We start from the raw sequence: 17,106 nt of genomic DNA on the forward strand, positions 1-17,106 counted from the left end.
AGTAACACTAGCTCAGGCATGGGCATACTTTGGTGCTCCAGGTGTTTTGGATTTCAACTCCCATCATTCCTAACAGCCAGTAGGAATGTTGCCAGCCAGCCTCAGAGACTTAAAATGCTCACAGACCCAGATGTTGTATATCTTTTGGCAACAGCCAAGCTTCCTCTTCTCACTTAGGAGTAGCAAATCCTTTCAGAGAAGACTTGTTAGCTTAATGCACATAGTAGGAATATTTGGATGGCTGACCTTCCTATAAAAGACAGAAACCCAACTCATTATGCTCCATTTGGGAGAAAATACACATTTGTCACCAAAAATTGGGAGAATGAAGTCTTCAGGAAGAATCAACCACGAGATGTAAAAATAAATTGACATGCTTGAAATAATGAACAATTGCTCAGCTGGCAATGCAGCTTGTTCTGTGCAACCTGTATAGACTAGTAGTTTGGCCACAGGGATCCATGTTTATGCTCTCTCTTTCTCGGAAAACAGTCAGCCACACATCCAGGAGGCCTTTGTTAGAGAATTGTATGTCAGTGGAAAACATCCAGCTTTAAAAGCCACAGGTTGCTGCCTGTTTTTAATTAGTAAGCTTGTGTTGGGCCTAGAATTTCATTTGTTTACAAAAACCCCTTTCAGTAATGCTGCTATGTTATGCGTTCATACATATGGCAAAACAGTAACTCCAATTCGTTCAAAGCAGGAATCAACTGTGAGATTACTCTACCTAGTTATGTGAAGAAGTTGTGTCCCTTACTTTGTCTACCTTTGTAATGGATGCTACTCTTACCTGAAATTTCTACAACATATATATGGTTTTATTATGGTCCATAGACCCATCAGTGAACAAGCAATCGTCAGTTCTCCCATCTCAGGAGAAGTACATTGTCCAAGATTAATATACATGGTTTCAAGTAATACCCGTATCCGACGTTACTTTCTTTCTCAGCCTTGTTGCCACTGCAAGGAATTTTGCCACTATGAGGGTCACCCTGTGGCACTTGTCCTTTAAAAGATAGCTCACAATCCCATGCAGTGGGTAGCTGGTCATGCGGGACACAATTGGATATAAAAGTTGGCTAGGTTGCACTGTATAATAGCGGTCCTGCAATAAAATGTGTTCTATTGTTTCTACTTCATTTCCCTCACAGGGGCATAGTCTTTAAGAGCAAGGAATTCCAGACCATTTGCCTCTTAGTAGCAATTGAGGCATATGATACCTTGATCTCTCTGTTCAGGGAGGATCTTTCTTATGAAAATAGTCAGCAGAACACTGAGAGAAACCCTCATAGGCCAGGTTCAACAAATTGGTTTGACGAAGAATGTCAGAAGAAAAGAGACAATGTAGTTATGAATTGCTGTCCTCACCCCCAAGTGATCCTCTCCCTCCCAAACACACATGCACTTTTTTCCGGGACTAGAGTGGTAATAATTAGCAGAGGAACCCTAAAATGTTATGGTTTGGGGGCATTTGAGGGCTGACAAATTACAAAAGAACTGGGAGAGAAGGCCATGCTTCTTCTGAGGGCATTTCAAGGGCTGTAGTGTGGGTTGTATAGAGCCCAAGGGCCACACTTTTCCTGCCTGTGGTCAAAGGAGAATCTGTTAATCCTCCCCTTCAGAAGGGCTGCTTGCATTATTTTCAAATGCCCATTAAACATGGTGATGCTTGATCAGCGGTTCAGAGGGAACTTCTGCAGGGTAGCCATTTTTCAGCTGTGTCCGCTTCTCTTTTTAGAGCTCGGCTTCAGCCCTCGCAGAAGAATTGCACAAAGTGTAAGTCTCTTTTTTTCACCCCACTCTACCCTCTGCCCTAGCTGCTTCTTGACTTACTGCTTTGAAGGACAAGAGAGATTTTCTTGAAGGAAATGTTGTAATTGCCAGTATTTTTACCCTCTATTGTTACACATTCCCTTTAGAAGCCATAAACATTTTCCTAAGGATTTCCCTTTTATGCTTAAGGTTTGCAGGATATTGTATTGCCTATTGTTTCAGCAAAATAAATCAAGCCCCACCCTATTTTTAATGTAGAGAAATAACATTGGCTGTGTATGATTGTGAAACCAGGGAACAAGGGGCAGAGTGTGAATACGACCGTATTTATTTTCTCACAAAATAGCAATATTTTTAAATAAATTGATTCTCTTCCTGTCCTCATTTTTTTTCTTTCCAGCTTTCATAGAAATTAGAAACACTGTGACCTGGATGATTCTGATTTTGGTAGCATTCTTTAATGGCCTATCTTTCATTGGGTATTTATGTATGTTTGTGCATATTTAAGCTATGACTAGTGACTGGTGTAACCCCCAAGTTGCTGCACTTGATGAGCCACATTTTCAGCAAAGTGAAATAGGGTCTTTTTTTTTTTGGATGATGAAAGGATGTTCATCCAAAGGCAGCAATACACTCTGAAAACAGCTACTGCTAATGCATACTTATATGTGTATAATGATTTTGATTGGGCCAGACAACAATAATAATTACTTGCTCAATAAAAGCCATAAGAGCAGACTCCACCAAACTGCTTATTGTATATTATTCCTGCTATTCATTGAGTTTTTTTGTTCCAGAATTTCAGAAAAGGATAAACAGATAAACCAAGCCGAGGAGGCATTAGGCAATGAACGCATCAAGCTGACAAGCAAAGAAGAAGAGCTAATGGTACAGTAAAAGCGCCAGTATTATCTGTGAAAAGATGTGGAGTTGATTAGATGAATTTCTAAAAACCAGGGAGGGGGTGGATCTAGTACATATCCTTAATCCTGGCATTGGGGATTAAGAGAATGGATGTTTACATTTCCTTCTTTCCTTTCATGAGTAATAATAATATAATATACTTTATTTATATTCCGCTCTATCTCCCCGAGGGGACTCAGAGTGGATTACAGAATGACAAACATTCAGTGCCGCTATACAATTAACAACAAAGACAGACAAACATAGACAGAGGCCAGGCATTCCCTCTTTGTCATTTCTGGCATCTGGAGGCTGTGCTTGACTTGGCCATGGGGAGACGCTGTTGTTCCATTTTCCACACCAAGGAGTTTGTTGCCTTCTTGATTGAATTTTGCCGTCATGTTTTTCATGGGCGCCTTCCCCCCCCCCCCAAAAGCGGTACCTATTTATCCACTCACATTGTTGTTTTCGAACTGCTAGTTTCGCAGGTTAGGTTAGCAGAAGCTGAGCTAACGGTGGGAGTTCAACCCGACCCATGGCTTGAGCTGATGTCCTTCCAGTTGACAAGATTTTCTGTTCCTGGTGGTTTAACCCATACAAGTATACAGTATGCGTCAAATTTCATGTGAACTAGAGGTTCCCCCATCAACACACTGATGCCCCTTGTCAAACACTTGATTTGCTTATTTGAGGAAGAATATTAACCTCCCTCCTTATCATGCATTGTCAGTGGTATAGACTTCAGCAGGGCCGCTACTTTTTCCTCCCAAGTTTTGCTTCAGATCCCAGCCTCTGCTGTGCTTACATTTCTGGAAGCCCATAAACTACGATAGGGAAGTTGTAGAGTTGGAAGAGCACCCCAGGGCCATCCAGTCAAACCTCATTCTGTTATGCAAGAGTGCGCAATACAAACTCTCCCAACAGTGAAACATACCTCGAAGTCAAACTCCTCAAAGGGCTTGATCATTTTAGTCACATTGTCTAGATGCGTTCTATCTTGTCAATATCCTTCTTGAATTGTGGTTCTCAGAATTGGACGCAGTCGTATTCCAGGTGATATCTGACCAAAGCAGAATAGAGTGGGACTAGGATTTCCCTCAGCTTCGACAACAGAATCCTGTTGATGCAGCCTGAAACTCATTAGATTTTTAAGATGCTGTGTCATACTGTTGACTCCAGGAGCACTTCATTTCTACTTTGAGGGTTGGGAGGCCTCAAACAATGGGGAGCGGGGAATAAAACTAGCATAACTGTCCTCATGCCCCCCAGCAGGTGCAAGGAGGACTTTTTTTATGTGTTCAAGAAAGTGTACAAGGATACACATATGTTCCAAGGACCACCTTTCTGGCCATTTTTCAGGAGTATAAATGGTGGCCTTGGAGGCAGCTGAATGCCAGAAAAAATGCATGGATTGGAACCTGCATGGTGCTGTAAAATTAATCAGTTCATTTAATAATTGCAGTTATTATGAGCCATGTTGCATTGTGAAGTGTTCAACACTTTCCTGAACTACATGAAAGCTCACCAAGGATGTGGACAAATGTAGAAATAAGAATTCATTTTGGACATTAACAAAAGAATCCAAAAGAATCTGTGAATCTGAATTGCTCATGCCCTGGATTACACATGCAGAAGAATGACACAATGAAATCGACTACATCATTTCTGATTTGGGAACTGCCTTGTATTAGAACAGTGGTTCTCAACCTGTGGGTCCCCAGGTGTTTTGTCCTTCAACTCCCAGAAATCTCAGCCAGTTTACCAGCTGTTAGGATTTCTGGGAGTTGAAGGCCAAAACATCCGGAGACCACTGTATTAGAACAATACATAGATGCATAGATAGATAGATAGATAGATAGATAGATAGATACATACATACATACATACATACCTATCGCATAGGATGAAGATGCCTGTCAGAGAACAAGTTGGACTAAAAAATGTCTCTGAAAGACTGGGTTTGCTTTTTTAAAAATACACTTGAAATAATCGTTTTAATTGTTTGTTTATTTATGTCATGGGAAGCATTCAGGAACAGCAAGTCTGCATGCAGTCTGAAGTGTCACAGCACACTGCCTTCTAATTATCTGTTACATGTGTAGATGAGGCCCAAGTGAGCAATAGGGAAAAGCCCAGAAGGCAAAAAGGAAACATGCTATTAATTCAGACTGTTTTTTTCAAAGTGAGATTGCTGAAGAGAAGTATGGTAGGCTCTGAGCTGTTGGGCTGACCGTGGTTGCTCTTGATCCTGCACTCCCTGCCTTATTATTATTATTATTATTATTATTATTAATAATAATAATAATAATAATAACAACAACAACAACAACAACAACAACTTTATTTGCAGTCCGCCCTATCCTCCTGAAGGGACTCAGGGCGGATTCCAGTCATAAAAGGCATAACAAGCAATAAACACATAATTATGAAAGTTGACAACTCAACATATATAAACAAATTAAAACTTAACAACTAAAATTAAATTAAGAAATGCAACTTTTTTGATTTTGATTGTGGGATCCTCAGCAAACTGAAATCTACCAAGTTGGGATTATCTTCCATGGAAAAATGGGTGCCTTTCTTGCTGACAACTTACCCTTATTTTCCTTGACCAGCTTCTGGCTTTAGGATAATTAATCCGATTAAACACCACTGTCCCTTGTGTTGAAGAGTTCCAAGGCTGTCAGGTATAAAGGCCTTGGGATCCACACTATTCTTATGGATCTTAGCTTCAGGAAAGAACTATTTCAGCACATCTCAAACCCACTGTTCCCATTCCTTAGTAGAGTTTGGAAAGGGGCAACTTGTATTTTTAGAGGAGCTGAAGATCCTCTATGTCTTCTGTATGTTTTTCCATTGTAAGACTGTGTATTAAAATAAGAGCATTAAAAAAAAGAAACACAACCTATTATATCAACAAGAAGCAAAACAAAACATCAAACCGAAGCATCAGTTTCCAGAGCCAGCAGGGTTCCTTGGGGCAAAGATTGGTTGTTCATGTGTTTCCCCTGCCAACCCATTCTCTCCTGTAAAGTGTAGAAAAGCTGGGTTGTTGTGTGTTTTCTGGGCTGTATGGCTATGTTCCAGAAGCATTTTTTCCTGACTTTTCGCCCACATCTATGGCAGGCATCCTCAGAGTTGTGAGTTACATATACCTCACAACCTCTGAGGATGCCTGTCATAGATGTGGGCGAAACGTCAGGAGAGAATGCTTCTGGAACATGGCCATACTGCCTGGAAAACACACAACAACCCTGTGATTCCTGCTATGAAAGCCTTCGACAACATGTAGAAAAGCTATTCCAGTCCTGGATATTACCCAGTTTTCTTCCAAGGTGTGACCCTGAAGCAGTTCTGAATGGCTCAGGCTTAGCAATGAAAATAAAATGAACAGATACAGGATGTTTGACACCAGGCTTGAAAACAATCCATGTGAATGGGATCTAGGAGTCTTAGTAGATGACAAGCTGAACATGGGTCAACAGTGTGATGCTGCAACTAAAAAAGCTAATTCGGTTCTAGTATAGTATCGGGTTCAAGGGAAGTTATAGTTCCACTCTGTTCTGTTGGTCAGACCTCATCTGGAATAACACTGTGTCCAGTTCTGGGTAACTCAATTCAAGAGGGATATTGACAAGCTGGAATGTGTCCCGAGAAAGGCCACCAAAATGATCAAAAATTTGGAAGTCAAGTCCTGTGAGGAATGGCGTAGGGAGCTGGGTTTGTTTAGCTTGTTGACAAGAGGCTGAGAGAGGACAAGATATGTCAGATTCTGGAAGATCTTGGAATTAAAATGAAGCTCACAACAGTCCCAGTCTCAGGCTAATATGGTGATCCTGACAGGATAACTATTTTTCATTAACTGAACTGGTGTCACATTGAGGAGGGTGCAGGCCTTGTTTTCTGACATTTCTGGAGATTAGGGTACAGAGCAGTGTATTCAAATGGCAGGAAAATATTCAACATAGATTTGTAAAAAATGCCCTGATAGCAAAAGCTGTTCAACAGTGGAACATGCTGCCTTGGAAAGTGGTGGATTTTCCTTTTCTGGATGTAGAGGCTGGATGACCATCGGTCAGCAGGGCTTATATTGTGCACTCTTGCATGGAAGGATAGGATCGGACTGCATGGCTTTAGGGGGCTCTTCCAACTCTATGATTCTATAAAAAAATTACCATTTGAGAGACATCAAATCATAGTGAAATTGCTCCTCTTTCTCTCTAGAACGGGTGTGGGTCTTTTAAAAAAGAGGATTCTGTATTTAGTTGAAAGCAAATACACAACTTTCCAAATCAGGAATCCCGATACGGTCTGAAGCCAATTCAGAGCACTCTCTCCTGGTTCTTTGCTTTCGCTGTGTGACATTCTAACTTTCCACTGGATATAAGTTAAAGCCTTAACTCTTAACTGGCAGTTTCATCTTCCTTCTCGTATGATTCCAATAACACACCTCCCACTTGTACTCTTGCAGCCATTTCCTGTGCAAATTCACTTTCTACACACATGGCTCAGTATTCATAGACACTCCTACACTTACAATCTAATATTGTAATATAGAGACTCTGACCTTAATGCAACTAACATGCCATCATACTTATGCCTCTTTTTCTAGGTTGTGCAGAACATTAATATGTCCCTGAAAGCAGATGTGCAAAAGTTGCAGGCACTCATAAATGAGCAGGTAAACATTAACTTTTCTTTACCTTGGCAAGTAATGCTCCCTACTTTGCCATACATGAAGAATGAAGAGTGTTAATGCTCTGTGGCAAGGAATTCAGGAAGCCACCCTGCTTAGCCAGGTAGAAGACAAAAGTGACCAAAATGAAAGCGATAAGAATTGCCGTAGTTTCCAGCTCTAAACTTCTGAAACATGTTCATTTAAGAATTGTACTTTTTTAGATAGGTTTCTCATGTGCGCAACAATGTAATAGAACTAGGGCTCACATATTTGACAGGGACAGTCCCAATTAAGAAGCGAGATAAAAAAAAAAATGCCTGGGAAAGGGTTCTGCATCTCAGGTGCATTGAAGAAAAAGGCATCTCACAAGTCTCACCCTGGCTGCATTGGTCCATTCCCTCCAACTGTCCTGATCTGGCAGTCCTAATTAATCTTCTGTTGTCCCTCTTTTTCAGCTGCTTTTAAAATGCCCCAGTTTCTCCCTCCTACACTTGCATTTCCTGCTTTGTCCTCCGCTTACTTCAGTTGCTTCAAACTGAGCTCAAAGTGCAAAAGTAGCTCACATGGAATTAATTCAGCAAACGGGGGAGGGTGGAAGGAGGGCACAATACTCTTCCCTTCCCCATAGGTCAGACAAAAACAAACTGCTATAGCCCCCCCCCCCCCTTAGTTTTTGTGTTCTCTCTTTTTAATAATTTTTGCCACCTTGGTCACTCTGATATTAATTGTCCTCACATTTTCCAGTTTTATTGAGAAAATGTTGGAGGGTATTGGATAAAAGTACTGTGATGTTTTGACAATAGGAGCAGTAACATTATTTGCTCCCCCCTTGGGCTTTTTGTGCCCTCTGAGTTTAGTTACAATCCTCAAGGGCAGCTGGATTTTTCCACTCAAAATTTACATATACAGTAGAGTCTCACTTATCCAACATTCACTTATCCAACGTTCTGGATTATCCAATGCATTTTTGTAGTCAATGTTTTCAATACATCGTGATATTTAGGTGCTAAATTTGTAAATACAGTAATTACTACGTAGCATTACTGCATATTGAACTACTTTTTCTATCAAATTTGTTGTATAACATGATGTTTTGGTGCTTAATTTCTAAAATCATAACCTAATTTGATGTTTAATAGGCTTCTCCTTAATCTCCTTATTATCCAACATATTCGCTTATCCAACGTTCTGTCGGCCCGTTTATGTTGGATAAGTGAGACTCTAGTGCATTTGAGAGCTTTCCCTGTTGTAAAATGGAGTATTGATTTTTGGAAAAATGGAATCTCCATAACCTTTTGGAGATATTATGGTCTTTGGAAAGGCATGACCTTGTTAGAAGTCATAACCTTTTGGAAAATGATGCCATAACCTTTTTGGGAAAATGACATTCATGCAAGGCAACTATGTTTCTCAGCTGTTAAACTGATGTACCTAGATATCTCTTTGAACTGTTGGGGACAAAGATATGCCATTGCACAAAAACACACACATATATCTGTCTGTCTCTGTTTCAGAGTTTCTCAAGAGACAAAAATAAGCAGACTTTTTTAAAAGTAACATAGTTGGTTTACTCACAAACTTCATGTATTCAGCATACAGGTACTTTGCATATCAATTCAGTTACAGATAGGATTTGAAGTAGTTTTCTGGGGCAGGGCATCTTTCTTAGAATCAACAGTCCAAGGTCCAAAGCATCTCTCTGGTATGAGAGTCTAATAGAGTCTCTGTTTCTACATTGAAAGTCTAATGGCTTCTGTACAGCATTCTGTTTCTACGGACTTTTAAAAGCATACATCTGTTTCTACTGAAGTCTCTAAGCGTACAGTTCCTGCTAGCGTCTGAAAGCATATAGTTCCTACTGACTTCCAAAGGCATACTGTTTCTAAAATGGAGTCTGAGTCCTGAACAATCCCAGATCTGGTCACATGGTCTGCACCCCTTCCCACAACAAAGAGTTAAGGAAACCTGTACACCAGTAATTCCCAAACTGGGTGCTACCACCCCCTGGTGGGTGCTGCAGGGATCCAGGGGGGCGGTGATGGCCACAGGTGCATTTTTTGTCTTACCTTTCTATTCTGAGTTCAAAAAATAGATTCATAATTTCAAACTTCAGTGTTTCTAATTTACACCTTTATTTATTATATTTTACGAAAAAGGTAGAAACATTAATACATAGATCTTTCTGTTTAATTGCTATTAAAATAAAAAAAAATAATTTCCAAGGGGTACTGAGTAATATTTTTTCTGGAACGGGTGCGGTAGGCAAATAAGTTTGGGTACCACTTCTGTACGCCAGTGCACACATACACAATACAGTAAGCAGTCTGAATTATATACATAACAAATATGGAGGCTTGAAGTAGGTTACTATTTCCAACATTGATAACTAAGACTTCAGAGGGAAGTTATGAAGGATCTTCTCTTGGTGATGATAAAAAATGAATGGAACTACTTTAGTGATAGAGAACTTCATACGTATGAAAAGCTCATTTGTGTTTTTTCATTTTGTCTTTCTCTTGAATGTGTGTGTGTGTATACATAGGTTCTTAAAACAAGTAATGAGCTTACCTTATTTTAAAATGAAAGTAGGGAAGAGGTGACATTGAGGAAGGTGACATTTGACAGTTCTCCGATGAACTAGGAGACAAGGCAGCAGGGTCCAGTCCATGGTGGATTAAAAGGAGGCAAGCACAGCCCTCCTCAATAACCCAAACTATGAACCCTTGTTCTAGCTTGAAGGGGAAAGCCCCCATTTCCAAGATTGCAGCTTGAAGTCATTTTCATGACATGAGTGCAGTGGAATTGTTTCTCCCAACCCAAGATAACCTTTCAGCAAGCTCATACACAGAGCTTTCTCTCTGCCTCTCAATCTCTCTTTTGCAGCTGGTTTTGGTTCCCTTGTATTTGCTTTCAGGACCTTCACAAAGTCTCATACATCATTATCCAGGCAGACCAGAATGTTGCCCTGAGCATTTCCATTTCTAACTCAGCACCTAAAATAAAGTGCGTTCATTCCAAGATCTGAATGCTTTGAAAGCACTGAAGCTGAACACAGTCTTTTAAACAAGACAGCAAACATGTTCTGGTTCCTGCATTTTCTCCTTTACTTTGAGAGTGAGACATAAAAAGAGGATAAAATGTGTAGTCTAGTCTCAGCTTCTGTCTTTTAATGTTGGACGCTCGCTGACACACTGCAGCGTGATGTGCTACTAAACAGTGCTAATCCTCTTTATGTCTAGGCGGCGGCTGCACATGAGTTCGAAAGGATGCAAAAGAGGTAAATAAAAGGACTCACGTTTGGGAAAGGGTGGTTCCTTGAGCTTTATATTCTGGTTGGGATAATGGACAGGTCTGGTTCAAGGCTTTGGGTGTAAGGGGCAGAGTATTTTTGACCTTTTTCTTTTACCCTGTACTTCAGTACTCAGGTCAGAGACGAAAAACTCAGAGCCTTGGAAGAGCAGCTGCAGGAACACCATGCCAAAGCTTCAAGTGCAAACGAGGAAGTTCAGGTATTGTGAGACATAGCATAGATTAGCTCACCTGTCACCTTTTGGAATGACAACTTGGAAGGGTTTCCCTTCCTGTTGAAATTGATAGAGATAGGAGTTCTCTTTCAGTAACTTGTGTTGCCCTTTCTAAATGCTTACAGGAGCTCTTCATGTTTTAAACCATGAAGAGAGGTGGGTAATAAAGAAAACAATGCTATTGTTATTGATGTTTGACAGTAAAATACATTACCTTGGAGTCTCCTCCTTCTGAGGTTTTTGAACAGGGACGGGATGACCATCTGTCAGGAGAACTGTAATAGTGTTTTCCTACCTGGCAGAAGAGCGTTGGAATGGATGGCCCTTGTGGTCTCTTCCAACTCGGTGATTCTGCAATAGAAATTTGGGTAAGGGAAAGGGGGGCACTAGGGGCTAAAACTAGGGCACATGAAAGTAGGTAGGAGAGCACAGATGCTTGATGCCTCCTTCACTCTTAGATAGGCAATAGTGCATGACTAGTGTCTTGAGTTTAGAATTATGAATTGATACAGAGGTCTGGGAATTTCATTCCAGGTGCTAAAGGAGCAAAACAAAGCTTTGCATTTGGAATTACAGAAGCTCCAAGCTCTCCTCTCCGATCAGGTAAGGCAGATAATACCTCCGAGATCTTTCTTTAGAGATCTTTCTTCAAGTGGATATAGTTTGAGAATGTAGAAGGAAAATGACGGGAGTGAATTTTGAAAACACAGTCATCTTATTACTTCTGGTTGCTGCAAAAAAAGTGCATTAATATGTTGTCAAAGACTTCCATGGCCAGAATCAATGGGTTGTTGTGAGTTTTCCAGGCTGTATGGCCAAGTTTCAGAAGCATTTTCTCCTGACGTTTTGCCCACATCTATGGCAGGCGTCCTCAGAGGTTGTGAGGTCTGTTGGAAACTAAGCCAGTGGGGTTTATATCTGTGGAATGTCCAGGGCAGGAGAAAGAACTCTTGTCTGTTTGAGGCAGGTGTGAATGTTGCCATTGACCAACTTCATTAGCATTGAATAGCCTTGCAGCTTCAATGTCTGTCTGATTCCTGCCTGGGGAAATCCTATGTTAGCAGGTGTTTTGTCCAGGTTGGTTCATTAGATGCTCTGCTATAGCTGACTTGTTCAACATATAATTGTAATGTATATGCCTAGCCTTTGTTTATATCTTTTGTTTTTCTCTCTCTTTCTTTCTTTCTTTCTTTCTTTCTTTCTTTCTTTCTTTCTTTCTTTCTTTCTTTCTTATTTTTCCATTCTTTTTGTCTCCCTTTTTTAAAAAAAGAAAAGAAAAAGAAAGATGTATATTAGCCGTTAATTTTTAAGGAAGGTGTCCTTATTGCAAGCCTCTGGCCTGTAGCCAGAAAAAGGCTCATATATGAGAATGAGGTGGTATGTGTCATTTGGATCTAAAATTCCTGAACCTAGTGCCAAAATTATAGAGTTCTCAATTTGTCTTCATAAGTGAAGAAAATTTTATTATCTAAGCTAACCATTGCCTCCAATTAATGCATCCAGTATGAGAATGGGCCTTTTAAAAGAAAGAGGCAATTACTCGGTGGTACAGTGCATGTTTTGTAAATAGAAGGATGCAGGTTGAATCCCTGGTGTGTCTAAGTGATGTAGGAAAACCCTGAAATTCTTCCAAGCTGCTGCCAGTCAGTGCAGCTGAGAATATTATTTAACCCAGTCTGTGATTCAAGGTAATTTACAAAATTAAAAGAGATGCAGATAAAGCTGATAGTACTGGGCTTAATATGCTGTGTCTTGGTATAAGATAGCTTCATAGTTTTCCTGGGAAACATAGTGTTCAAAGTTAGAATCAAAGCTGCAAGAGGTCTTCTCATCAGCTTTGATGTGTATGTGTGTAAAGATGGCTGTAAACCTATAGTCCAAAATATTTAGAGATTCAAAGTGGTCCATTATATGGTCCCTTTTTCTATAGGTGAAGATTTTGCTCATCTTCCCAGGTGTATACTTCCTTTTGCCTTTATATCTGGAGCTGGTATTTTGTTGTCTATTTTGTTGGGCAGGGTTTGCAACGTTCTAATGAATTGCTGTTGAATCTCAAAAAAAATCATCATTTATATATGTGGACTCCTCATGGATATGGATAGAAAACATGCAACAAAAATCATTATTTGGATCTTACTTTTTCAGCCTTTTACAATAAATCTGAAGGATTGAAAAGCAATCAAATGAAAGTTCCTATTTATTCTTGTTTCCTTTCCTTGGGCAATATTTCTGCTCCTTAGTCACCGCATGAATGTGTTTGAAACCTTCTGAAAACCATAGTACAGTTGCTTGAGCATATACAGAAGCAGGGCATCCAGGCCAGCATATTTTAGTAAGCCTTTCCTTAGTCCCAGATGTTCATAGAGCTGTTGGTTACTCTTTTGCCCATTTGACAGCTTGAGGGGCAGATGGGACGCATGGTAGCATTGAAAGTACAGTATTCCTGTGGGTGAACAATATTTGAAGCAGTTTCTCTGGCACAACGGTAATAACTAGGTGTTTCTCTGAATTGTTAAATCCTGCTGAAGAGGTCTAGGGCATCTGGTAGTTCCTTATAGGAGGTAAGCCCTTTTTTGTTTTGTTTTTGTTCTTAGCTAATGAGAGAGAAAGGGTCCCATTGATTTTTGACTCCAAAGGGCTCAGACTGAAGGTTGGCCAGTATAGGGTTGCAATATTCCTGGGTGCTCCAGATGGCAGGGTATTAAATCTCATGCACCCTGACCTAGAAATGGTTGTTTTGCAAACAGTCGGGGCCTAGGAATACAGCCACTCTCTGTTTTGAAGGGAAGCAGTGAGGGAACAGTTGTTGCTTTTGGCTTTTCGAACTTTCCCTCGTGCTGCTTAAGGTAGCAGCCTGCTCTGGGTACAAGATTTCTGTTAATACATCAAGGTATGGCAGTTCTGTCTGGTACCTATGGAAGCTTATGGTATAATTAACTTAGTTTTTAAGAAGACACAAATCTCATAGTGTTTTGCTCTTAGAATAACAAGGCTACCCTTGTAGAACTTCGACTAACAATTGGACTCGCTTATTAAAAGAATGTGTTGAAAAAATCCCCCAAAAAGTATGGCTTTAAGCCAGCTCAAAATGAGGCTGTTATAGAAATTAAGGAAGCGATGTTGTTGAACAGGATGTTCTATAGTTAGGCTAGAGATGTTTCTATCATTTCATTTACATTTTCTCTCCAGATAATTAATCGGAGCTGTATAAACTTTGCACAAACATGCTAAATAGCTCAATTAGAAGTAATTACTCGGCTTTTGCTGCTGCAGAGCATTCCATGTAACTGGATGCTTCTAGGAAATGGGGAAAGCTGATAGAGTACATGCATTACATGTGTCTGGGATGCTTCCAGGTAAAGCACCTGATGGGACTTGAGAAAGCGTTGGTCTGAGGAGACAACACTGGACCAAATGGATCCACGTTCCAACTCTATATAAAGCAGTTTTCAGTGTTGAGAACATATTGGCTTAGAATGAGGGTGCAGAATAACACCAGGAATGCATAAACACATAAGAAATACCACCTCTATACTGTACAGTATACAGACTGATAAAAAAATGGCACCAAGTTGATTGGGAGGAAAATGCAGCATGCAAGAGCATAGTTTGTTCAGTCTATGTACAGTATACAGTACATACAGTAGGTTGTATTGTATACTTTCCTGTATACAGTATATGGGATGACAGATTGTTAGATAGTTGCTTAAGTGGGGAGTGGGAACAAGGAGTTGGAAAAGAGTAGCATGGATAAGGATAGGTTGCTAGATGCAAAAGAAAACAGTTCTTGCTTCTGTTTTTGAGAGCTGCATTGCTTTATCCTAGGTAGGTTTTAAAGCTGTGTACATTAAACCACCACAAAGCAAATGGGTCACTATTTCAGCAAACCCACAATTTCGAATTTCAGAATCCTGAATATGGGATTATCAAGCTGTCTTAGAGTCGTGCTCCGTTATTTACCTTGGTTAATTTTTTTATCAGTAAACAGGATCTTATTTGGATAGCGTTTGGAGACCTGGATCTTTTTAAAGCAAGGTGGCTCCACTGTTTTAATTGTATTGTTTTTAAATACAATTTTGTGTATTTTAAATTGTTTGTAATGTTATCAATAGTTTCATTCTGTTTTAATGTAGGTTGTCTGTATTGTATTTGTTTTAATTTTTCTCAATTGTAGGAGAAACACTACCATGAGAATTTGGGCGTATTTGACTTATTCTCTCTTTGGGAGAGTGAGTTGGCTGCTGTTTGAGATTTGGGATAAAAGACACAGGTGCAAGCAACTATACCCAATGGTGTTATGCGTATTTACTAAAGCCGCAAGCTAACAATTGTTCTCTCTCTCCTGCTCTTTAGGCTGACAAGGATTTATTGGAGCAAATGGAAAAAAGGTAAGAGATGAGCAAACAGGAGACTATATTTTACATTACTTTCCGAATAGAAACCTTAAGTTGGAAGAGAGCTCAAGGGTCATCCAATCCAACCCCATTCTGCAATGCAGAAATAACCATTCAAATCACACACACATTTGGCATGGGTGAGTTACTGTTTTCATTCCTGGCAGCTCATGTTAGAAAGATTTCATCCATGAGATCTTCCCTTGCTTGATTCAAGGCATTGCCGGTTAACAAGCACCAGCAATTTCTAAAGGATATACTTGTTCCTAGATTAGTGTGCTTTGGGTTGTAACTACAGCTGATTTAGAGATGAAGTTCTTGATATATATTTTTCCTTTTCTAGCATCACAGAAAAAAATGACAAAATAAAGACTGTTGAAGAACTCCTTGAAACTGGGCTCATAGAAATGGCAAATAAGGAAGATCAACTGAAGGTAATTTTTTTCTCAAAGTTGCACATGCCTCGCCCCATGAAAATATTGTATTCTATTCCACTTTAACTTTTATAATCCTTCTCCCAAACGTAGTTCCATTCCTGTATTATATCAGGAGCTCATATGCTTTTACCTTCACTCCCTTTTTCTTTTGTTCTTTTTTCTGCTGACTTGATGTCTTCAGTCCTGTTCTCTTCTTTGTACTTTCTGGAATATGTAGGCAAATACTTTTGCTACCAGGCTGTTTCGGGGAGAGACAGTGATACTTTAGCAGAAGGAAAGGAGCAGTTCCATCCCATCTTGAACCCACTCCCAGAATTAATTAAAATATTTATTAAATATCTGCAACCACCACCAGCAGGAGGTCAAGTCAGAAGATATAACTGGATGTGTTGATATGAGACTTTAGTTAGAGTATAGCCACTGGTCGAAGGCACTTGTGCCTTCTTACTAAAACTGCTTCCCCAAGGTCCATATATGTCAACGTTAAATCTTTCTGAAAAAATTATATGCATGCAGGTAGCAGGCCTAAATGTCCTCAAGTCACCAGATGTAATCTGTTCTTGGAAGCTTAAGTAGGACCATTTCTGGTTTGTACTTGCCTGGGAGACCACCACTGAGTACCAGATGTAGGCGATATTTCAGGGGAAGAAACTGGGCGAAAAACATCTCTGAAGATACCCTAATAAAACCCTATGAAATCCATGGTTTTCCCATAAGACAATGCATGTATACCTGGCATGGACAAACTTGGGCCCTCCAGGTGTTTTGGAATTCAACCCCCACAATTTCTAACAGTTTTGGATTTCAACCCCCACAATTTCTAACAGTTAGGCTGTTAGGAATTGTGGGAGTTGAAGTCCAAAACACCTGGGGGGCCCAAGTTTACCCATGCCTGATGTATACACACTCATGAGCACCACTTTTGTGAAGTTTAAAAGGGAAAGCTACTTTTGGGGCTTCATGCACACAGTAGCACTTCCTAATTAAATAGGATATACCTATGCTTAATATTTGAATTTCCATGCCAGTTAGCTCTATTTAAAGTAGACCTAATGAAATAAATGTACCTTAAGTTAGTTATGACGAACCCCTCCTTTTTAATGAGTCTGTTCTAAAAAAGACTAGTGTTGGCTTTAACTCAGTGTGTAATAGATGCAACCCAAGTAAGAATATTATTTGAAGCATGTTTATCAGGAAGACGTAAACACAATTTTTTGCGTTGTTGTTCAAAGTATTAAAATACTATTTTCCCTTCTGTGATAATTGATATAATTCAAAACACGTTTATGTTTTTTGAAGGCACTGAGAACAGAGAACACATCCTTGAAAAATGAAATTGAAGCTCTTCGGAGGGTGCAGACAGAACAGGTATGTTGTGATATTTTTTAAAAGAAAGG

General features: G+C 39.8%; 1 protein-coding gene across 11 annotated transcripts in view; it reads left to right on the top strand.

Annotated features, from left to right (window-relative positions):
• Positions 1 to 17,106, top strand: part of ktn1 (kinectin 1) — a 154,167-nt gene that overhangs the window by 91,833 nt on the left and 45,228 nt on the right. For 10 of the 11 annotated variants that reach the window (XM_062968626.1, XM_062968631.1, XM_003227137.4 and 7 more), the window contains exons 13-21: positions 1,739 to 1,776; positions 2,571 to 2,661; positions 7,289 to 7,357; positions 10,594 to 10,631; positions 10,773 to 10,863; positions 11,413 to 11,481; positions 15,232 to 15,266; positions 15,616 to 15,706; positions 17,009 to 17,077. In XM_062968626.1, coding sequence (XP_062824696.1) covers positions 1,739 to 1,776; positions 2,571 to 2,661; positions 7,289 to 7,357; positions 10,594 to 10,631; positions 10,773 to 10,863; positions 11,413 to 11,481; positions 15,232 to 15,266; positions 15,616 to 15,706; positions 17,009 to 17,077 — 591 coding nt within the window. The remainder of the gene's footprint in view (positions 1 to 1,738; positions 1,777 to 2,570; positions 2,662 to 7,288; positions 7,358 to 10,593; positions 10,632 to 10,772; positions 10,864 to 11,412; positions 11,482 to 15,231; positions 15,267 to 15,615; positions 15,707 to 17,008; positions 17,078 to 17,106) is intronic. The other variant, XM_062968630.1, reaches the window with a different exon arrangement.

Source organism: Anolis carolinensis, chromosome 1 (genome assembly GCF_035594765.1).
Source record: "Anolis carolinensis isolate JA03-04 chromosome 1, rAnoCar3.1.pri, whole genome shotgun sequence".
Taxonomy (NCBI): Eukaryota; Metazoa; Chordata; class Lepidosauria; order Squamata; family Dactyloidae; genus Anolis; species Anolis carolinensis.